General features: G+C 42.3%; 1 protein-coding gene across 7 annotated transcripts in view; it reads left to right on the top strand.

Annotated features, from left to right (window-relative positions):
- Window positions 1-22,562, top strand: part of Dgkh (diacylglycerol kinase eta) — a 168,271-nt gene extending 145,709 nt beyond the window's left edge. For 2 of the 7 annotated variants that reach the window (XM_085698297.2, XM_048421746.3), the window contains 5 exons: window positions 527-577; window positions 1,490-1,609; window positions 2,314-2,422; window positions 3,834-3,964; window positions 10,461-22,562. In XM_085698297.2, coding sequence (XP_085554423.2) covers window positions 527-577; window positions 1,490-1,609; window positions 2,314-2,422; window positions 3,834-3,964; window positions 10,461-10,547 — 498 coding nt within the window. In that variant the 3' untranslated portion in view covers window positions 10,548-22,562. Of the gene's footprint in view, window positions 1-526; window positions 578-1,489; window positions 1,610-2,313; window positions 2,423-2,887; window positions 3,812-3,833; window positions 3,965-10,460 lie in introns of those variants that run through there. The other 5 variants (XM_085698299.2, XM_085698298.2, XM_085698300.2 and 2 more) reach the window with 5 other exon arrangements.
- Window positions 22,563-23,451: the final 889 nt, after the last annotated feature.

The following is a 23,451-nucleotide window of genomic DNA, read 5'->3' as shown; positions in this document are numbered from 1 at the left end:
GCCCCTGGAGCCTCCAATGCTCTTCACCACCTCCTGGGGACCCGAAACTGCTTCCCAGGCCACAGGGTGGCTGTTACCACTCCTACTATCCAGAACTGGGAGGAAGAAGCATTGGTTACTCCCTTCTTGGCTATCGTTGACACTGCTTTTGTTTACCAGAATCTTCTATTGATTTTTCCACAATAAGCCCATCAGAAGTCCTGTGGACTGTGATTAAGATCCCAGTTTTTAAATGGAGAAGTGCTTCTTTGTGTCTCTTAAGGGCATTCATGATAAGAAATAGAAGCATTTGTCCTTTACATCAAAAAATAACTCCTTTGCTCTAATGTATTGCACTAATGTGGTTATATAATGTTAAAATATAAGAATATCCCCCTCCATTTCTAATTTTCTATGGTCCTCAAATGTGGATGCTTGGTTTGAAATATATCCCAGTAAAATTTACCCAAACTTTTAGCAATCGTGGTATTACAGTAGTTTATTGTATTTGAGAACAACTAAAGTTTATTTTTCATTTTACTTCCAGAACAAATGTGAAAAATCATCTAATCAGTTTCCTTATACTAAAAGGAAAATGGTAAATGTCATACAGTAGAGTGAAAAATCTCACTATTTTATTTACTACTGGGAGATACTTTCAGTATCACGGAGAGTCAACAACAAAAAGATGCTTAAAAAAAAAAACCATAATCTCAGAACTTTCCTTTCTGTTATTCCGCGAACATCGGTGTAGGTACTGTGGAGTTTTAAAATGGTCTGTAAAGGTACTGGTTAGCAGAAAAAGCCCTCAGAAATGTTCTAGTCATGCTGTGCTGTTTCTAACACAGAGGAAACTAAGGTGCCTGAACTCAGTACCCTTCCTAACTTTGTATAGTTAGTAACCACTCAGGACTGGAATCTCACCTACTGCCTTCTAATTCTGTATACTGTAATAACTGCCTTTGCTTAGTTATCACGAATAACAAAAGGCCGTTATATTCTCTCTAAAGATCTACATCCGGCTCCAGGTTACCAGCCCCTTAGCTTTCAGCTTTATACTGATTTTTATAATAATTCTTCATCACTATTTTTTCTGAGATTCATTTTCCCTTTAAACTGCTCTTTTGACTTTTCAGATTATTTTTTGTGATGTGTTTTTTTAGATGGCAGGTATTTGAGTTTTAAAAACTGTCATTTTTTTTCATGAAGCAAAGTCTGTGAGTCATAAAAATGTTGACCCGTATGTGACAGTTCACAGATAATGTGCTTGGAAGCGGTGAAGGGGAAAATTGCAGTGGGGAAGGGAAGGGCGTCATGTCCAAGGAACACCGAAAGCAGCACTTTTGGAGGGGAACTTATTCAGCTCCAATTGCACATGTCAGGCCCGGGAGGTAGAAGGAATCCAGCAGCTTATTATCAGAAGGAAGGATGCTCTAAGTGGCCATGCTGTTCCATGAAGTTGGTTGCTGAGTCTCGCTTTGTTTTGGTTTCTCCCCCTGCCGGTGACTAGCAGTTGGAATCTCCCCATGAAGAGCTGGTATCCAGTGCCTTACACTCTGTGGAGGTGGAGCTACAGAAGTTAACGGAGATCCCCTGGCTTTACTACATCCTCCGCCCCAATGAGGACGAGGTATGGAAAACTCAGCCTGCTGATGAATGTGTGCAGTGAGACTTCAGAGTTTGAACTGTCTTTTGAAGAAGAGACATTTCACGGAAATGAATTTTGAATACTACTTTGAAATGTTTGGTTGCTAAGGGAGGGAGGAAGGGCTCTTTGGTGAGCATGGGCAGTTAGGAGAGCAGTACATGGTGAGTCTTCCAAACCCATTTGTGCTGGCTAGTTTTATGTCACCTAGACACAAGCGAGACTTGTTTGGGAAGAGGGAACCTCAATTGGGAAAGTGCCCCTACCAGGTTGGGTTGTGGGGAAGCCTGTAGGGCATTTCCTAATTAGTGATTGATGGGCCCAGGCCTCGTGGGTGGTGCCACCCCTGGGCTGGTGTTCTCAGGTTCTGTCAGAAAGCAGGCTGAGCAAGCTATGAGGAGCAAGCCAGTAAGCAGCTCCTCCATGGCCTCTTCAGCCCCTGTCCCCCTCTCTCCCCCGTTCCTGCCCTGCTTGAGTTCCTACCCTGACTTCCCTTACACAGATGATAGACTGTGATACGGAAGTATGAGATGAAATGCAAACCCTTCAGTCATGGTGTTTATCACAGCAAGAAAAAAACCCTAATTAGGACACCGTTTTTATTTTATACCTAGTGATAAAGTGGGGTTTTCTTTTCTTCCCGTAACTCCTAAGGCCGTGACTTTTTTTTCTCCCCATGGTTTGAACAGGAACCTCCAATGGATTGCACCAAAAGAAACAGCAAAAGCACAGTCTTTCGCATCGTGCCAAAGTTTAAAAAGGAAAAGGCTCAGAAACAGAAAACAAGTTCACAGCCTGGTAGGTGGCCCCACGGTGGAGGAAAAAAAATAACTTACTGAAAAAGTATCAGTGAGGGGATGAGAGGGTGCTCTGGGACTAGGTAGCGGTGAGCATTTCCTGGCACTGCAAATATACTAAATACCACTGAATTGTACACTTTGGTTAAAACGCTACATTGAACCATGCAAGTCATATCATACCCAACACGTCCAACAATTGATGAGAATGTGTGGTTCCAAGTGGAATGAGAAGACAAGGTGGTCACTAGTTCTTTCTGTTCTGTCCAGTTGAGTCAGTGTGTCCATTCAGACGGGTCTTTATCTTCTCAGCAGCTGCTTCAGACATCAGTGTGTAACTTCATTTTCTTCTCAGAGTTAAACATCCAGATCGTGTTGATGAGGGGGATATAGACATGTTCTTTTACTCAGCCTGCTAAATATGTTTTTTCACTAAAGTTACAGATCCTCTTTTCCCGGTTTTCAGGCCAGCGCTCCACCCTTTGAAAATGCTGGTGCCCGCTCCTTCTGTACCCTGCTACTTTCCTGGTCCCCTTCCCTCAGAGTTTAACTTGATGCCCTCTGTGCCAGCACCTTGTCTAGATCTACGTCTAGATCTGCCTTTCACAATGAAATCACTTTATAAATTTTTAGAAGAAGTTCATTAATTCTTCCGAGTTATCCCTGTGGTCTTTATTTAAAAAGTGATATAAAACCTTATATCTACAGGAATGACTATTAGGTGTGCTTAAAAACCAAACACAGCCAAAAAAATATATAGGGTTTTATTATGCTAACTCACATTGAATAAATGGTTTAAAAAAAAAACGATTATCCATACTGAAAAGTAGTATAATTCAACTAGTCTTGGCTAGCAGTCTGAACAGTTTTTAAATGATGTTAAAGTGATCTCTAGTCATTTACTGAAGCCATTTATTGTTCGAATTGTCAAAAACAGTAGAGTCAGTGAAGGCAACACTTGAAGTCAGCAAGACCTCAAGTAGAAGAATGTGTAGAACCAAGTAGCCCAGATCATACTCTAATTTTAATTGACACTTGGAGCTCATTTCTAACTAAGCATTTTCACCCGTGGTCTTAAGAAGGCAAAGCATCAGAGCTCATTGTGATTTTTGCATCCTTGATCCTAATGGTGCAAAATTAGTGCCCTGACGCACACTGTATAGTTTAGCTGAGAAGCTGGCCTGCAGCTGAAGGCGTGAGTGCAGATGGCGCACATCCTTGTACAGTCACATCCGCTGGCGGTCCGTGTAACCTGCATGGGGAGGGGAGGGCAGCTTCGCGAAGCACCGCCTTCCACCTGCCCTTCTGCTAGCGCTGTTGCTGTCTGTCTTGCATCTTCTGTGGCCAACCTCTGCTTTGTGACTGCATCGCGCATGTAGAAATTAAGGGGGTTTTGCTCTTAACTTTGGTAGTTCAGAATTGGGGCACAGAGGAAGTTGCTGCTTGGCTGGATCTGCTCAATTTGGGAGAGTACAAAGAAATCTTCATCCGTCATGACATCAGAGGGGCTGAACTTTTGCATCTGGAAAGAAGAGATCTTAAGGTATTCTCTTTTTTTCTCCCCTCCTTTTGAGTTTCTCTTTGGTTTTGGAACATTGCTTGCAACGCAGAACCTATCTCCCTGTGTGTCCTCTGTCACATGCTCCCAGCTTGGCTTGTGTTCTGCAAATGGTTAGTCATCTCACACATTCCTTGTTCCTGGTCTGACTTGGGTGTCTGCTTTCCCAGTGAGAATGTCAGCAGTGTTTTCCGGTCAGAGCCATTCTCTGACGCTCATCGCTGAAGCTCGGCATGCACCCGATCACCCGTCTGTGTCCGTTGGGGTGGCTGTTCCTGTCCTAATGTTTCCAAGTTGCTCACGTTTCTGCCTCTCATTGTGTTGCAGCTGCATGGATGGTGGATGGCTATTGTTGGGAACGGCTAAAAATGAACTGAATATAAGGTTGACTAAAAATTAATGTAAAATACCCATCAGAATGCCTTTCTATCATACGAAAGTTTCTGTGAAACATCAGTGGTGTTTTAGAGTCTTATGACTTTGTTGTGTTTCTAAACTGGACTTTAGAGGTCACATGAATAACCCAACCAGTAAATCAAAACTTCCTTTCCATGACACATTGTTGATATCTTATTAGTTTCAAAAAGAAATGACTATTTTTTAGTAAATGGAACTAAAAATCTGCATAGCTACTTTCCCAGTCATGTATGCCAAAGCAGGGGCACCTCTCTTTGATGATGCGCAGGAATGCCCTGGTGTTCTCTGGGTACATACTCAACAGTAGAACAGCCGAGGCAGGATTATTCTGTCCAAGATTTAAGACTAGAATAATAGGCGCTGGAGAGATGGCGCAGTCAGTAAAGCTGCTGCCCTGCAACAAACACAGGAACCGAAGGTCGATCCGCGGCACCTATGCAAATGACAGTAGCGTGTAACGTGTGTCTTAAACCTCAGAACTGGGGGTGAATAGAGACAGGAGGGTTCTCTGGCCAGCCAGTTTTTAGCCGATGATCTATCTCTAAACTCACTGAGAGACCCTGCCTCAAAAAATGTGGTCACGAGTGATAGAGCAAGGGACACGTCAACTTCTGGCCTCCACAGGCATGCACATGTAGGGAAGCATGCGTAGTAGGAGTTTACTGTGTTTTATTTTCTTGCTACATGCTTCCATTTTAAACTGCAGCAAGTAGGACTGCTGCAACAATCCCTTCCTAATAGACTATGCTCTGGAATGTACAGTTATGGCTCTTCTAGCTCATTCATGACTTGTGTGCTTTCATCTGCATAATTTAGCAGAAATCTTAGTCCAGGTAGGTACTAGTGTGAAGTTCATATCTTTATTAAGGAGTTGTAAAGTGCTTTAATAGATCAAAAGGAGACTACTGTTCCTATCTATATGTTGTTAGCTATAATAATAATAAAATAATGGATTAATTATCCCGTGTGTCCTAACTGATGCAGTTCAGAAAACACTGGGTTAAAGTTCAAAACTTGAATGCATGCACGCGTGCGCACACATGGCATATGCACAGAGCTGTAGGGTCTCTCTGTGGCTAGTGTGCGTGGACCTTTCCGTAGCACTGTCAGGTTGCACTATTTATTGGCTAGTCAGTTGCTTGTTAAGGATTGTGCCAGGATCTCTCAGTGCCATTTGCCTTCTAGAGGCTCACGTCATACGTATGCTGAACTTGTGTATGTTAAAGTGCACCTAGATACATACATGTTCATGTTATGTGGATCCATATACAGATACCTACCCAATGTGCAGATGTGTACTCATACATATACATGTATTGAATGTCGCAAATATTTGCCAAATGTTCAAACTCAGGCATGCACAGAAGTTCAAAAGTAAAGGAAGAAAGGAGATGGTTAAGAGTTAATTTATTAATCTTTCTCATTAGCTTTTCTTGATTTGCTTTTGTCTCCTTTGTGGTTTTCATGCCCATTACATTTTCTCCTCTGACATGTTCCTTTAGAAATTTGTATTGCCACTTCACCCTTTAGGTTCTCAACTAGGGTATGGGTGATGGGAAGGGGACATTTTTACAGAGAGAGCCTCCCGGAGCACAAAACCCTGAGACTGGAGAGCTGCGTCCCTGTCCTCTGTGTCTGAGCTGTCGGGAGCAGCAGACCGTAGTAGACTAGTTCAAAATACGCTGGGAGAGGATCGCCTACTGCAGAGCCGTCTCTTCCCCACTCCCATTGCTTCAGCGCCTACCCCTGAATGTCAGTGACACTTAGTCTCCTCTAGCCCTTGACCTCACAAGTGAACTTTAAGATTCTGTTGCCAGCTGACTGCTGATATTTGAGTATCACAGAGGGAATAGATCTTACCATGTCCCAAGAGGGACTCTCATCTTCTGCCCCTCTCTGGGTCATTCCCAACTCTGCTTTGTTCTGAACCATGTCCCTAGCCCTTTGGGTGTTGGAAGCAGAGATACCCAGAGTCAGATTTAGCACCTCCCTCTTCCTGACCCAATTCGCCATTCTAGCCAAACTCTTAACACTGTAGATTCTGCTCCATCTTTGCTCTCAAGTTCCCAGGACCACCCTTCACTGCATCCCACATCTTCCCAGGACCACCCTTCACTGCATCCCATCCCACATTTTCCCAGGACCGTCCTTCACACTGCATCCCACATTTTTCCAGGACCACCCTTCACTGCATCCCACATCTTCCCAGGACCGTCCTTCACACTGTATCCCACATCTTCCCAGGACCACCCTTCACTGCATCCCCCATCTTCCCAGGACCGTCCTTTCCACTGTACCCCACATCTTCCCAGGACCGTCCTTCACACTGTACCCCACATCTTCCCAGGACTGTCCTTCACACTGTACCCCACATCTTCCCAGGACCATCCTTCACACTGTACCCCACATCTTCCCAGGACCGTCCTTCACACTGTACCCCACATCTTCCCAGGACCATCCTTCACTGCATCCCACATCTTCCCAGGACCACCCTTCACTGCATCCCACATCTTCCCAGGACCACCCTTCACTGCATCCCACATCTTCCCAGGACCACCCTTCACTGCATCCCACATCTTCCCAGGACCGTCCTTCACTGCATCCCACATCTTCCCAGGACCACCCTTCACACTGTACCCCACATCTTTCCAGGACCGTCCTTCACTGCATCCCACATCTTCTCAGGACCGTCCTTCACACTGCATCCCACATCTTCCCAGGACCGTCCTTCACTGCATCCCACATCTTCCCAGGACCGTCCTTCACACTGTACCCCACATCTTCCCAGGACCGTCCTTCACACTGTACCCCACATCTTCCCAGGACCGTCCTTCACACTGTACCCCACATCTTCCCAGGACCACCCTTCACTGCATCCCACATCTTCCCAGGACCGTCCTTCACTGCATCCCACATCCACCTTCTCATAGAGGACCACCTTTCATCCTGGTCTTCTCACTGTTCCTCTGTCTCTCCAGCCCATAATCCATGTTGAGTCACCATGATATGTTGCCATCTTCAACCAAGCACACTGTTTTTCTGCTTCAGATCTTCCAGCAATTTCTCATTCTTGGGAGAATAATGGTGTCCTTCTCTGTGGAGGCCCAAAGGCCCTGCCTGTTTACTCACTCTCTTGTTACTGGGCCCATGGTCCATGCACTTTGGCCTCCTTTCAGTTGCTTAAAAATATTGTGTCTGACCATAAGGATGTGTCCTCATTGCCTGCTTCTCTCACTAACCCTCACCCAGGCAGCTCCTTCCCAGGGCTTGGCACAAGCCTTCCTCCCTTATCACTGGAGGTCACTAGACAACTGAAGATAATACCCAGACACTTGGCAAAGAGATACATTTCTAACAGACTGTAGCAGAGGGGAAAGCCGGCAGTGGAATACAGTAGGGAGGGCTACTAGAGGGAAAGTAGTGTACACGTGGCTGCAAGGATAGCTCAGTATCTTCAAAAGAGTCTGTGGCAAAATTTTGTCTATTCATCCAAAGAAACAGAAAGTCAGAAATAAAGTATGATAAATACAATAAAATTAATATAAAGGCCTGGAGAGACTGGGCAGGAATCTAGCCAAATCAGTGAGTCCCAGGTTCAGAGAGATCCAATCTCAAAACCGGCAAGGCTTCCAGTGGAGAGACTGGGACAGCAACCCAGCCACAAAACCTTCGACCTACAGTCTGTCCTGTCCGCAAGATGTGCTCGGGTAAAGGTGGCCCACAACTTGTGGGAGTAGCCAACCATGACTGGGCCCACCTGAGACCCACTCCACAGGAGAGAGCCCACCCCTGACACTGCCTGGACAGCCAGGAACAAGAGTCCTAAAACCAGAAAAATATGAAGAAGAAAGAGACACTCTGTGCTGATCTCTGGCTACTACATGCACGCACAAGCCACACACCTGTCTGCACACATATGTCCACATACAAACACATTCCACACAAAAACTACGTGTACGATGATACAAGCATATGATACCCACTAAAATAACAGCTGTATCAAATGTCAAGGCAAATCTTTTATCATAACCTAATAGCCAGAAGACATAAAGATACTGAATTTGCTCAAAGTAAAGAATCTTTAGCAAAGAAGCCCATGTAACTGTGTTACCTTCTAGTAAACGTTCCTCTCATTGTACCAAAGCAGTCATTCTGAGTAGAATACCAAAGTGTTAGTATTCTGGGGCATGCAGTGTTTATATGGCCTAAAAATAAGGTATTTAATATTAAAGTATTCTATAAGCCGAGGACGATATTACTACAAAGTCTAAAGAACAAGTCTTCTGCTTGAATGGGAGCTCTGAAGTGTAGCGTCTACATTTCTTTTTGCAAAAAAAAAAGAAAAAAATTGATTTTTTATTTATGTGCATATGTGAGTGTCAGCCATGTGTTCAGTGCCTACAAGGCCAGCAGAAGGCCCAGGATCCCTGAAACTGGAGTTACAGGTAGTCGTAAACCACTTGGCATGGGTGGTAGGAACTGAACTTGGGTCTTTTGGAAAAGGACCAAGCTCTCGTAGTCACTGAGCCATCTCAACAGCTCTATTTACATTGCAAATGTACGTAGCTGGCATGGATTTGGCCTTGCCTTCAAGTGTGATGCATATCACATACCCATGAAGTGTGTGGAGTCTTAGGACTAATTTTGCTTACCCTGGTAGCACAGGAGAGCATCTGTTTTTCCGGGTCAGTGAAGTTTGATAAAAATGTTACCCTGAAGTGATCTCACGCCTGAGTAGCACTGGCTGTGGAAGACTTGTTTCCCGGAAGGACTTAGAATGGTAGTTATTATTACTCTAAAGTGTAAGCGAGATAGCGTATGTGGTGTGCATGGGCTTCATTGAGATCCATTTTATCTGCCTCATTTGTAAGTTTAAAAATCAATTCAGCCCTTAAATTAGAGATAGAGCTAAGTGAACTTTCTTAGAACATTTCCGTTTTGTGAACAAGTCATCTCATGTTAACTTTGTGTTATTGTTGTTGTTGTTATTGGGGTGGGGGATGTTCAGGAAAGATGGGAGAGAGAAAACAGGAGAATCACTTAGAGGTGCCAGGGCCGGCTAACCTGGCATGCACTGAAAAGTACTGACCTTACCTCAGAATAGTGGAAGGAGAGAACCGACCCAAAGTTGGCCTCTACATGGTCACTGTAGTATGTACATGCACGCATGTGCGCACCCCCCACATACAAATAAAGAATATGTAATCAGACCCTTCAGTCAAATCAGGACTCCTGATGCCACTACAGATAAATTTATGGTTTGCGTTTTAAGTAGAGGCACTGATGTCTTCCTCTAGGATTAAGTCTCACACTGTTTTCTCCCCAAAGCCCGGGTCTCAGGTAGCCCACATTGCTCTCCCTTGCTCTATAGCTAAGGATGACCTTGAGATCCATATCCACTGACTTCTGTCCCATAAATCCCAGGCCTTCAGGCCTGTGCCTCTGTGCTTGGCAGGCCCAGTTGTTCAGTGTAATAGAGCACAAGACTAAATAACACACAAAAGCTGGGCGTGGCGGCACATAATTCCAAGGTGGGGAAGCTGAGGCAGGAGAATTGCTGAATTCAAGAGTAGGCTGGGCAAGGAAACAGAGCTCTTCTCCAGAAGGAAAAGGAGGAAAAAGAATGTGTGTGCATGGACACGGTGAAAGCGTGTGCCTGGAGAGACCTGCCCTCCTCCAGCGTTGGCCTCAGGTCGCAGAAGAAAAAGAAAAGCGGAAGAGACCATACTAGCTTTGGCTCTTGAACAGTTTCCCTAGTGTACATAATTCACGATGGTACCACAGTTAAGAGGGTTTTGTATGAGACATGGCATCTTTGTATTGATTGGCCCCTTTCTCAGTATCAGGCTATTTTTGCTTTAGTAGCTTAGCCTTTCAGCTGTCACTCCCAGAACCATTGACTAAAAACTGTTAAGAAAATGGATGAGGAAATGCTAATTACTAATGGGAATTTTAATTCCAGTCTTCCTTATTGGTAAACCTGTCTACTTTCTCCCTCCCTTTCTTTTATCTTTCTGTTTTTCTTGTTTTTTTTTTTCTTTCTTCCTTTTCTTTTCTATTTTAGGACCTGGGGATCCCGAAAGTGGGTCACATGAAGCGAATTCTCCAGGGAATTAAGGAGCTCGAGAGGAACCCTCCCAACTTGCTCTGAGGTGTGGCTGCACCGGTGCTATTTCCTGGAAGAGAAGTCCTGGGGACTCAATACAGAGTTCTCGGAAACCACTGCTGTTCTCGTGATTTCCTGGTAGATACGCACCACCGAGGCACCTCTCTGGATTGGAGTTTTGCTGTGGGTGAAAGTTTGAGTTTGAGGTATTAGAAAATCATTTTTGTGCCAAAAACAAACAAGAAAACAGTCCAGCCCATTCCACGAAGCCATTTTCTTAGTGTGCAAAGCTGACAAGCTAGAAGATGCTTGCAGTAGGGAGAAGCGGGGGAATGGTTAGAGGCAGTTGCCTTGTCTGAAAGGTGGAGTTACATGCTCGCCGATCCTCCACTCTCCCTAGAGCAGGACTGGCAGGAGGCTCTTCTGCGCACCTGCAACTGTGTCAATAGTACGCAGCTGAAACTTCTCAGGCTTCCTCAGTGAAGGCATCGGCTCCCACCCAAACACCACTGGTTAGGAGATGAAGAGGGGAATTGTATTTTGAGTGTTTTCACCTTAAGTTCCCAGTAGCCACTGGTCAAAGAGTATGGTGAGACCAACCCATCACATACTATGAATGACGCGAATTTAGTGCACGATGCGCCTGCCTGAGTTGTCTTTCTTTTTCTTGCATGTCATGTATATTACCGTAGTACTTCAGTAGCTGTAATGTCTGTTATAATGGAATTTAATTTATTACCACCTGACTACTCAAGCACTTTTTGGATGGTTAAGGGCACTTTTCTTCAGTGTGGACTTTGGAGAAAATATTCCCACACCTAAGACTCTGTGAACGTTCATCTGTGCCGTGATCAACAAATGATGTACATCTTATGCAAACCAAATTGATTTGCCTCTCCCAAACCGTAGGTGTGTGCATTCAGAGAATTGTTGGGCGTTTTCATAAGCTTTACACATTTCTCTTGCCTAACAAAAACTTAAATTGCGACTTTCCAAACCCAGATCCTCAGGATTTGTTCCCATTTTTTTTTCATTGCAGTTTGATTACCATTTTGAGTTTCCAAGTTTGAATTGGTAAAACTGTTGGCATAGAGAAGTTGTCCAAGGTCTCAGCTGAGATTTGCACCCTGAGTTGTCCAGACTAGCTGAAGCGATTACTGACATAAGGAAATTTAATGGAAGATTTTAATTTTGTTACTTAAGGGCTTTTTGTATTATTTTCTCACACACATTTTGATAGTCTATCAGGTAGATATTATTTTCCTTTAAAAAAAACATTATATGTCAATGTTGCTCAGTAAAATTACCAAGTATTTGAAAGCCAAAGGTATATATGTCAAAAAAAAGTTTAAAAAAATCTTTATAAGTGTTTTCTGGTCATTATATGCCAAAAATTAATTGGATTATTTGCAAGTTCTATATATAAGAGAAGCAAACAGGTTGCTGGTCCAGCGGAGACTGTTTTGATAAAGTAATTTGCTAGGTGCTAGTAGATAAACATGCCCACTCATGTGTACACATACATGCCCATATACCTTTACCTGGATATATACACTTACTTACATAGTGTCTTGAGATACAGTACCCCTGATATTTTCTAGACAAATTTTGCTCAATATCTGACATTTCATTTTTATTTCTAACTTGGGTATTTACTAGTTAAAAAAAATAACAAAATTTAGATACCTTAAATAGGGCAAAACCAAAAAAATCGTCAGACAATCTCAATGGGTTCCTGACGATATATTTTTTACCTAAATTGTGCACAATGGAAATTTTCCAAAGATAATTCATATCAAGGCTTTTGAGCTGATAATAGGCCAGCCACTTAGTAATTTTAATGTTTTGTACACGGGTAAAGTTGAATGTGCCCTTTGCAGTCCCTTTGGTACCCCCTGGTGAGACCCCTACCAGCACTTCCTGTGAAACCAGATTATCGGAGGTCAGACTCACAGAACTCTCCCCAGATCATTGCTCAGGAGAAAGGGCTAGGGATGGGGCAGGGGCTCCAGCATAAAGAGTGCATTACTATAAGAATCCTTACTGAGTTTTCACCTTCCCCCAAATACATCTTTGTCAACAGAAAAAGCAATGTTCTATTGACTACTTCCCTAGGGACGGGCAGTGATGGGCTTTTCTTTTGTTTGATAATCTCTGCAGCTCCTGCCAACACCTTTTATGTGTTCTGTAACATCCCAGCTCATGGAGACTTAAAGTAGAATGGCTTTGGGATGATGGAAATCCTTTAATATGACAACTTGGACAAGCGGTTTGTTCCCATGTGAACGTTTTTCCTCTGTAATCCACGTCCGCAGGTATCAGGGCTGGACTGCAGTGAGTGCCGAGGCCTGTTCACCAGCAGTGTGCTCTCAGAGACCCCACCCGTCTCTGCTAGTGTCCTAAGGAAACCATCTCATCCTAAGTGGGGTTTCAAACACAGGACAGTGGGGATTGCCTCTCGCTAAGATCCGGTCACATCTGGGAATGTAGAGGACTGTGTCTTTGATCCTTCTTGAAGTAGAGAGAGACTAGATGCTCACCTGTGCTCCTGTCCGTAGCTTGTTCTTCTCTCCAAATTATTTAAGGTTCATTTGTTGCCCCCTCCCCCCACCCTCACCCCAAAGGAACGGAACAGAGTCAGGTTTAAGTAAAACTCCAGGTGACTCAGGTGACTCATCCCTGTCCACCCAAATTCTCACTGCCTTCTGCTCCCCTTTCTCCATTACCCAGTGAAACCTTTCACCTCCCTGGTTTCTTTTTTTTTTTAATGTCATGGATCATTTAGCAAAATGTTGGGGCCAATTAAATAAATTTGCAGTTTGCTAGATAATTGAACTGAATTGATGGGTTAGGTCATTTAGAAACATTGCTATGGTTGAGGAGAGACAAGCTGTGGGTGTTCAGATCTGTGCTGTCTGGCATTTCAGCCACTGGATGCCTGTGGCTATTAAATTTGTTTATTCTTGCTAGAAACTTCATTTATTAATTGTACCACCCACATTTTGAGAGCCCTGTAACCACAGATGCAAAACATTTCCACCATTGCAAAAAATACTCCATTTGACAGTGGTGGACTAGGTCGCTGCTCCTCAAAATGTGGTCCATGGGTCATCAGCATTCATGTTATTTGGGAACTTACAAAAATTGCAGAATCCTGAAGCAGACAAGATGGTTCAGCAGGTCTAGCGACAAGGTTGATACCAGATGCCACGTAAAAGTGGGAAAAGAAAACGACTTAGAGACTTGTCCTCTGGCCTCAGTACACCCACCATAGCATGCTCACCCACATATGCCATCCATACACAATAATAAATAAAAGAATTTTTGAATGGAGAACCTCAGGTCCAGTCCAGATCTGCTGAACCCAGATCTTCCTTTAAGTCCTGTTTCTCCAGCCCTTAGAGACTTTCGGCTGCCGCCGATTCATCCACAGTTGTTCAGTTTGTTAGTCATGTGATAGGCTCAGTGGCTCATGACTTAATTCACACTGAACGTTCCAGAAGAATATGTACTGAGATAAAGATTAGGCAGTCTCCGTCAACTTGTACATTTTTATTTTCTTGTATCAGGAGATTATCCTGTTGATATAGTTCATGCTTGAAGGCACGAAGCAGCCCACACATATTAGATGAATCACTGGGTATGCAAAAGAACAAAAAAAAAATAGAAAGAGTCAAAATGATCACAAGTGAATGCCATTTAAACTCTGAAAGCAGGCCTGTTTTGCTAGATTTGGGTCCCTTTGTCTTATGTCAACTCCTGGATTTTACATGGTTCTTGATCCCTTAAAAATAGTTCCTGAAAAACAGTGTGTTCTTGGCCTCCAAACTCAAATTGTTTAATTCTGTAATGAAATCTTTTCCCAGTGATCTATTGTCAGGAATCTGTCCCTTAATTATTTTTATATTTTGATACAAATTACCCAAACATAGCTTCCTAACTACTTTGATATATAAGATCTTACTCTTTTTGACTCCATGGGTTATTTTGACATGAATTGACAAGCTACAAATTGAAACGTATAGGTGGCCCCTCTGCATAGCCCGTGCAGAGTAAATCATTTACAATTCCAACTGAGATGGTGAACTTCCATTTTCCAAGGATGAATTCTTTGGGGGTATCAGTTTTGATTAGACTGTAAAATCATTTCCTTTTTTCACCTCTGAGTTCTCAGTGGACACATTCTCTGTGGTGTTAGGTTTTCAAACACCCACCTCTCCCCAGTACAGATATTGAGGGGAGAAAGGAATTAGAAATGAACCCTCCTCAGTGGCTTCCACAACTTGGCTGTTGGGCCTCCCCTTCTGCCACTGCCACACCCCAAGAGTCGTGACCCATCCCCTAGTTTGTTTTTGCTGTGGTATCCTCAGTTAACTTTTGTATCACAATCTCTGTCTTATTGGTACCTTAGCAACAGGATCCCTTCACAAAGATGTAACTAGAACTCTTAGAGAGTGATAGTTATTGTTGTTTTATAATAAGCAAAGCCTTGTTTTTCTTTATTATTTTTATTTTACCAGGTTTTGTGTAGAGATGTTTATGTTAGAAGAAAATATGTAAAGGTTTGTTGATATAGAAAACAGAGAGCTAAAGACAGCTGGACTGTACCTGCCTTTTTCTATACTTGTCTCTGTTATTTTCAGGTAAAGAAATTAAACAGAGTAGCTAAGACTGTATTAACTCAATAACCATCTTAAGATAGACTCCACATTATATATTATAGATGAAAAGCTTATTTCCTTTTGTGTAATTTAAGATATTGTATTTACATTATTTAATATACTCTTAATTTTTTTGCACTTCCAAGTTTTAGTTGGAAAATAAAAAGCGAGCCACAGCTTTAAACTTTTTTTTTAAATCCATGTAAAAATATTTCCTTTCAGCTACAAGTTACACATTGTGTAAGACTTTGTGACTAGTCTGGGTATTTCATACTATCTAGATTTCAAGAGTAAATTAGCCAGCAGAACACAGGGTTACTTATAAAATGCATTAAAATAAGGACATTTCATACTCAACTGATGCTCTCAAAGTAGGAAAACGCAATTGAATATGTAAGCAAACAAGGAAAGCGAATGTGGTTTATGACTCTTACTATTTGATTGCACTGTTGTTCCGCACAGCTTAGCCCTTTCCATATCTACATTCTGAGTATTCAACACATGTGCAGCCGAAGGCTGCTTACAGTGCTGGTTAGTGCTACCTGGTGATGCGGAAGACTTGGGTAGAATAGCACACCCAGTTTTGTGAGTTATATATCGTATACCGAAGATGACTAATACATTGGAGTAATATATTTATCTAGAGCTGGTAAATATGAAAATTATTTTCAAGCCTTCAAGGAAATTACATTGGCTTTTCTCTATCAACGAGATAAAAGTCACTTGTATGTTTAAATCTATTTGTACAACAGCTGTCTCCTTTATTGGTATTATTAATTTTCATATTACAATTTTTCTTACCTTTTTATACCAAAAGGATTCTCATGCTGGTTATTTAAACTTGCCGAGATGTATCTGAGTTTGCAAGCTTTTTAGCAGATAAAATATTTAATAACAAACAGATATAAAAGCTTTGTATATTTTGTGGCTTTAGGAGAAAGAACTGTACCTTTGAATTTCTCTCTGTGAGTCGGTGCTGGCGTCAGCACCGTCCCTTGAAGGCAGTATTACCTAGAACCAGTTGTATAAATCAGTGCCCTTATTTATTCTGTTGTGAAATATACTCTTTATACAGAATGCGTATTTGAACTCCTTTTGTTTTACTGCTGTTGCCTGGAGTGTAATAGCTCTGTTAATGGTTGACTTATATACTTGAAATGCTCATTTCTGTCAAACAGATGCCCAGTGTTTTCCTTCCTAAAAACAAAACAGAAAAAAAAATACCCAAAATACAAAATTCTATTTTCTTTCCTGTCTTAGGTAACTAACTGAACAGTCATAGAAACTTTTTTCTATAAAATGATTTTTATATCTAAAAAGTCACAAGGTAGAGAGAGCACGGGAATGAATAAGTAGTCCCGAGATCTGCTTTGCTATGTTTTGCCCCATGTATGTTATGCCTTCAATCTGTGACTCTTTCCTTCTGTGGATTTTTAGCTTTGTGGCAGGGACATTGTTTTTGATTGCACTGGCCAATTTCGACAAGCACTGAATCTTGAATCCTCCCAAAGATCTCAGACCTCTAATGTCTAAACCTCGGTTCCAAAGTCTATGCTTGGCATCTGTTTCTATGTGATTGTGGGCCACACTGCAAATGGTACCCATGGTGGGCACTGTTTGCTTACTTCTGTCAAGTAATCAGAAAGTTAAACTCAGTTTTTCCTGATTTTCATTTGGAGACATTCTTGACTCAACTATTTAAAAACCCAAACATTTAAAAGGCAGTTGCCCAGTATTGTTGTCAGGGAAGGAACAAAACTCCAACTGAACTTTGTAAAGCTAAGAAAACACTTTAACCCAACTGGTTTCTACTATGTGAACAGCAGGTGAGTTGGGAGTTATTTAAACCTCCTAGGAAATTAAGAATTAGTTTGCTTTTAATGACAAAGCTTTCTGTTATATTATTGTAGATGCATTTATTGAGGATAGAAAAAATGAGACTGTGTTAGAAGCGTCGCTGATCCAGGAACCTGGGGCAGTTTGGCCTGGCCTAGGAACAAAGAGTTTGAATGTATCTTTCATGTTGTATTTTGGAAGGACAGAACACGCATGAAATATAAGACCTGGTGGGCGCTGCACCTCAGAAAGCTCCAGCTCCATGGGTCAGGGCTGAAGTTCTTCCTAAAAGTTAGATAGTTAACTCTCCAGGAAGCCCATTTACTGCAAAACCCTAGGTCAGTTGAGGAGGAGGCGGTTTGGGTGACCTAATCCCTATGATGTTTAGAACAGCCCCTGCAGTTGTTTATTTCACGTGGTGGAGATGTCTGTGCTTTCTCAGATCAGCAGTAGGCAGCGAGGAAGTCACAGGGCCTCAGACGGTTCCTGTGAAGGCCGTGGTAAAGGTGACTCAGTCCTGTAACTTGAAGACCAAAGAAATTTTCATGAGTTAGCTGAGCCTTGAAATGTGTTAGTTCTGATACGTTTTCCTTAAGATCTGCTGTTTTTTATTTATAGTATTTACAGAGAACTCACCTCTTGGAACCTGAAGAGGTTCGTTCAGTTCAGAGCCTGTCATGGCTCATTGTGTCCTTACAACCAATATATTTGGATGTCTGGGGTTCCCCGTTTGAAGGGTTGCCCAACACAGCCAGTTACAAGTAATTAATCATTTTTCCACTCTAAGAAAGGACGGATATCAGCATGCGTTCTACCTTGATTTACCATTTCTTTCCCGGTGTCGTTTTAGTTATAAAGAAGGGCATCCCAGCTCTAACAGAGAAAGAAATCTAGTAACCCTTGACATTCCGTCTAGAAGTGGAAGTAAAGAGCCTGGGGCTCAGTGGGAGAGTGCTTGCTCTGCACGGTTGAAGCCTCAATGGGTTCAGTCCCAACATGGCCAAGAGCAGAAAGAACAAGATGCAGGTGAGGCTGAATGAGTAACCGGAGTAGGTCATGGGTCTTTTAATCTATATATTATTCATTTCGTCTAGAAACTCACTCCTGAACGCTTCAGTTAAGGCCATCTCAGGTTTTCTATGTTCATGTTAAATGGCTGTTTTATTGAGATAAATGTAGTTTTCAGCAAGGCTTTCATAAGACTTTCTTAGAGTAATTACCCCGAGGAAGAGGCACCTCATGAAAGCAGTCACTTAGAAGTGAAGCAACAGGATTCTTTGCCAGCCTTCCCCTGAAATATTACTTTCTTGATATTTAAGCTCCCTCCAGAGTGGCATCTTTGCTATAGAGCATGGCCTCACCACTATATTCTCTGGCGTGGAATAGTATTCCGTTGTGCCGTGCACCTCCAAAAGCCATCCCTCAGCGAAACAGAAGCAGATGCTGACCGCTGACCTCATCATTACCACTGTGGGAATCCAGGAGAAAGTCATTAGCCATCAGACTGACAGCAGTTAGAGATGGGGGACGGAAAGCTGAGCTCATTTTCACATGACATTTGATCGTGTCACTAGCTGATTCTCCCTTTGATTTTATCCAGTCGATGAAGAAGCCATACTAGCTGATTTTTGCTCTGAAGAGTTCTTTGTCAAATCTGGCAGTGATTATAGCATAGCTTGCTAACTCAGAGTCCCCCCACCCCCACCCCCCAGTGCTGGGATTCCAGGAAGGTGAACACTATTTGGCATCAGGAAAAAGACTAAATTGGAATTCACCTGCCTGCTTTTTGTTTGAGTTTATTTTTAAGATATCCCAGGCTGGCCTCAAACTCACTATGTAGCTCCAGATAGCCTCTAACTTGTAGTTCTGTCCCACACCTTCCCTATAGCATGTGGTGGTTATTTCTCTGTCACGGTAACGGCAACTTGACTTTCCCGGTGCCAGCACTCTAAATGATCCTTGTAGACTGATTTGGTACACTGACTGAGAGAAATGATTTGGCTGGGAATTTGTTTCCCACGGTGACCTGCTGTAGAGACCTGTCATAGAGATGTCCTTGCTGTAACTGACATTCAGGGCAGCCTCAGCACCTGCCCTGGATGTCAGCTGAGTGGCCCCAGTGTTCTGATGTGCAGACGAGCAAGGTCTCACAGCCCACTGTTCTTTTGTTCCCTCAACTTGAAAAGCCTTCAGAAGGATGATACTGTGTTTATGACAATGTTATGCAAATTGTGTGTTTCTGACAAGAATTTTGTAACAAAATCTGAAACAAAACAAATGCTTCATCCTAATGGAGGCTTTGGATTATGCAAGTGAATTATTTTATGGGTTGTTTTTGGTATTTATTGCAGCCATATATTTCTTTGTTCTTGTTTTTTTTTTTTTACCATCCCACAAATTTACATGGCATCTTGAGTTCTGTCTCCTCAGTTGCACTAAAGTAATAATAATTCCACTGCCTTGCCTCTGCTTTCACCGTTTTTCTTTCCTGTCCTTTTGCTGATTCTTCAGCAACCCAATTCCCTACTTGCGTTCTTTCTCCCCAGATTACAGAGACACAAATCTGCTCTGTCTTCTCTTGGCTAAAAAGTCCTCAAGTAGGCTTTTCTGTCCCTTAGCAGCGTGGATTAGAGACTCTAGGACTTTGCCTCAAGAACGACTGCACAGGGGGAAGGGGCTGGTGGGTGACTCCAGTGCTGCCTGTCCGGCCACCTGTAGGCGTCCTCCACCCTACGTTAACCTTCCTAGCGCAGGGATGTACAACAGCTCCAGTGTGTGGGTTCGGTGCCTTGGCATAGCGGCACGCCACCGGTCAGCTCATCCAAGGAGCACTGCAGATCCAGTGATCTGAGAAGCACTGTTGGGTAGCCTCCCACCGCTGCTTTGCCCCGACCCCTCCAGCAGAGTTTTGTTAGTTAGTTTTGGTTAATCCGCCTCAGTGATAGCTTGACTTTCGGGCCAGTATGTCATCCATGCTTCATGTATAGTCAATGTTTTTCTGTTACTGTCATATTCAGTCACACACACACACACACACACACACACACACACACACACACACACACACACAGAGAGAGAGAGAGAGAGAGAGAGAGAGAGAAAGAGAGAGAGCGCCAGACACACCTCTCCCACTGAATTCCTCTATTTTTGTAGTCCCAGAGTCTAACTAGTACATAATAAGACGTTTTGGCTAATGTTTTTTAATTGTTTTTTTATACAGTCACAAATAAAAACTCAGAACTCCTTGAAAGTCTTGTGTTTGCGAGGACACATGCCCTCTGAGCAGACAGAGCGTCAGCAGGCATAAGTCATTGTTTTGTCAAGGATCATCATTTGTTAATTTCGTGTCTTTACGTCAGAAGTGTTTACCAGATCCGAATCCTTGTTTCTGAAAGTGGAACATAAATTTCGGCATCACTGCCAAAAGTTCGCTTGAGTTCATACACTTGCCCTACAGACTGTCTTTCTATTCTGTAGACTCAATACTTAGAATCTTCATAGACAAATACATATTGATTATGAGACTTGGAAAAGAATAAAAACAATAGTAAAAGTGAAATTTTTAAAACAGCATCCACTCAAGAAGGCATAGGTGAAAATCATATGATTTCAGGCCATTTACTCTTAATCATTATTGTATGACAAATGTAGGAAGCTCTGTGGTTGTCACTGCCCTTAGAAAGCTTGGAGACTAAAATATTTGCTGTTACCCATGGGCCTGTTTTCCCTATGATTGGCTGAAGCCAATCTTCCATGTCCTTAGGTAATGACAAGTTGGCACAGCACTCTTTAAGTTAAATTGCTTGAATGGACACTGGTGCACACAATAAAAGTGGAGCTCTCTCTTCTAGTCACTGGTAAACTTTCCCTACCTGCTCTACCTTGGCACTCACTTAGATCCTAACGGTGGAAAACTAAGACGTGACCTCTGTCTGGTAGAGTTTAAATTTGTTCTCAAGGTGCTCTTCCTGAAGTCTGTTTAAAGAAATGAGTCGGATTTCTTAAAAATTTTCTCAGGCTATTTCAGTCTCACCCCACCGTCCTCCAGAATTAACCAAATCTACACCATCAAGAAGCAATCCCATTTTTCTTTCCACAATCGCTAGATTTTCATGTTGGGTGTAGTTCCTGCCATCACTGATCAAAGGTGTGCTTCATTAACCCTACTTCGCTGCTTCTGCTCCTACAGGGCCTGTGCTGAGCCCCAGTGTCTGCTGTATAGAACCAGGGTAAATCTAGGCTTTCTTCTAGGAAGGCAGAAATCCATGACATTTATAGCAAAATACATGAGGTGGTGACATTTGTAAACCCACAGGCTAAGATGGAGGTCTCACAGTCATGCTTCCTAGGAGATGAGAAAGCTTTGTTTGAAGCTACAGGTTGGTGTTAGCACCTTAGATAGGAAGAGCAAGAAGCAATAGCATTTAACAGGTAGCATATGTACTTCAGCATATAGTAGTATCCTGGTATTTGTATGTCCCAAGGTTCCGATATGTGGATGAAACACAGCAGGTGTTTGTGTTATGGCATTGTCTTCTAAATATTTACTGATGGATAGGCTATAAGTTTCCTTTAGTAGAATGAAGAAATAAATTGTCTTTATCTTTCCTATCAGTGAGATTTCGGGGGGGGTGTCTTTGCTGGTTTGTATTTTCACATTTCAATAAGTATATATTGAAGTCATGATTTTCTGTCATATAAAATATCAACCATTTCTATGTCCCTTAGCAAAAGAAAAGCCTCAACTTGATAATTTTTTTGCTTAGTTCAACTTTGTAAACGCTCCACAAAAGGAGGGGGCAAGGAAGGCTGGGCACTGTGGCCTTGTACCCAGCACAATCATTTCACTTCCAATAAGGATAATCAGAACATGTTTTCCCCTTGTTACCATCACAGTGAAAGCCAAACAGCACAGCTGCTTCTCCTCCTTCTATTGCAAAGTAGTTTTAATTTGGCCTTGCCATATTTATAGCTAAGAATTTACTACATTTTGGTAGTCTGTTTTGAAACTAAATACTTGTATCTGAAAGACGCAGATAAAGTCTGCCTATTTCTTACACAGTGGGCTCTGTTTGCTCCAGAAAAGAGTGAAACTTTTACCTGCTTAGCACTCTTGCCATTGAGATATACCTGACAGAGCAGAGGTTATAACTTTGGCTCTAATTACTTTTAATAATGATAAGACGTGACTTTTGTTTGTTTACATGCTGTTTACAATGGCATAATTTTTAAAATCTATATGACAATTGAGATATTTATTGCATACTATTTTAAAGATGTTTTAATGTGTTTTCACCTTTGGAATATATTGTTACATTTCCTTGTACAGATAATTCGGGTGGCTTTGTTAATGTAGCTAATAATTTTTATGACTACTAAGTGACCAGTTTCGGTGCCTTCTATCGTGGGATGCATGACTATGTATTTATTGTAAGGAAGTCACTGATGTGTGTATTTTTGTACTTTGCTGAGAGTAATGGTTGATGTACATGATGAGAGATGTCTTTCCCAAAAGGCACTGCCTTCAGAGTGACCTTCTCAAATAAAAAAGACTGCGTTTGAAGGTGTGAGGCCTGCACTCTTTCTGGAGGGGAGGCATTGAGATCATTGGAAGAAAAGTACAAAGGGGTCCTTCATACCTTTAACTGCCACACCCACATACACACATCCATGTTGAAAAACAGACAAAGTCTAGACGGTATCAAAACCAGGATGCTGCTACTGATATGGTCAAGTTGCTCAACAGTTGAGTCACCCCAAGGACCCACTACAAGGCTTCTTGTTGCTCATTTATAAACACAGCTACTTCCCTTCTGCCTTCTTCACCCACCTCTCAACTCCAGCAACTACTAATCTATCTTCATTTAAAACCTTTTATTGTTTCAAGAAGGTTATATTAGTAGAATTATATACTTCATGACTTTATGTGACTTTTATCCCCAGAATATATCCAAATCAATATACATACCAGTGTGGATTTTTGGGGTTGTTTAATTTTTGAATTTTAATTTTTGATTATTGATTTGAATAGTCCATGTGGTAGAGTTACTAATGTTAAAAGCACAATTTTGTTTGCCCCTATAGAAATAAGCCCTGAAGTTCACCACAAAATCTTTGTTGAGTTCACAGTGTGGGGCTTGGAGAGATGACTTAGTGATTAAGAGCACTGACTTCTCTTCCAGAGGACCCAGGTTCAGTCTCCAGTACCCACATGGCAGCTCACACCTGTAACTCCAGTTCTAGGGGATCTGACAAAGTCACACAGACACATATGCAGGTAATATGCCAATCATATGACATATGGCCTGGACGTGGAAATGACCAATAGATGAATGAGGAGGATGAACTCAAGGAGTCTGGGTCAGTGTCATGTGGGTTTAAAGTGACTATTGGGTGTTGACAGCAGCCGTAAAATTGGAGAGAGTTACTGACAGAAATACAGACCTGAAGGC

Source organism: Myodes glareolus, chromosome 12, assembly GCF_982192425.1.
Source record: "Myodes glareolus chromosome 12, mMyoGla1.1, whole genome shotgun sequence".
NCBI lineage: Eukaryota > Metazoa > Chordata > Mammalia > Rodentia > Cricetidae > Myodes > Myodes glareolus.
This window is presented reverse-complemented; position numbering and strand designations above follow the sequence as displayed.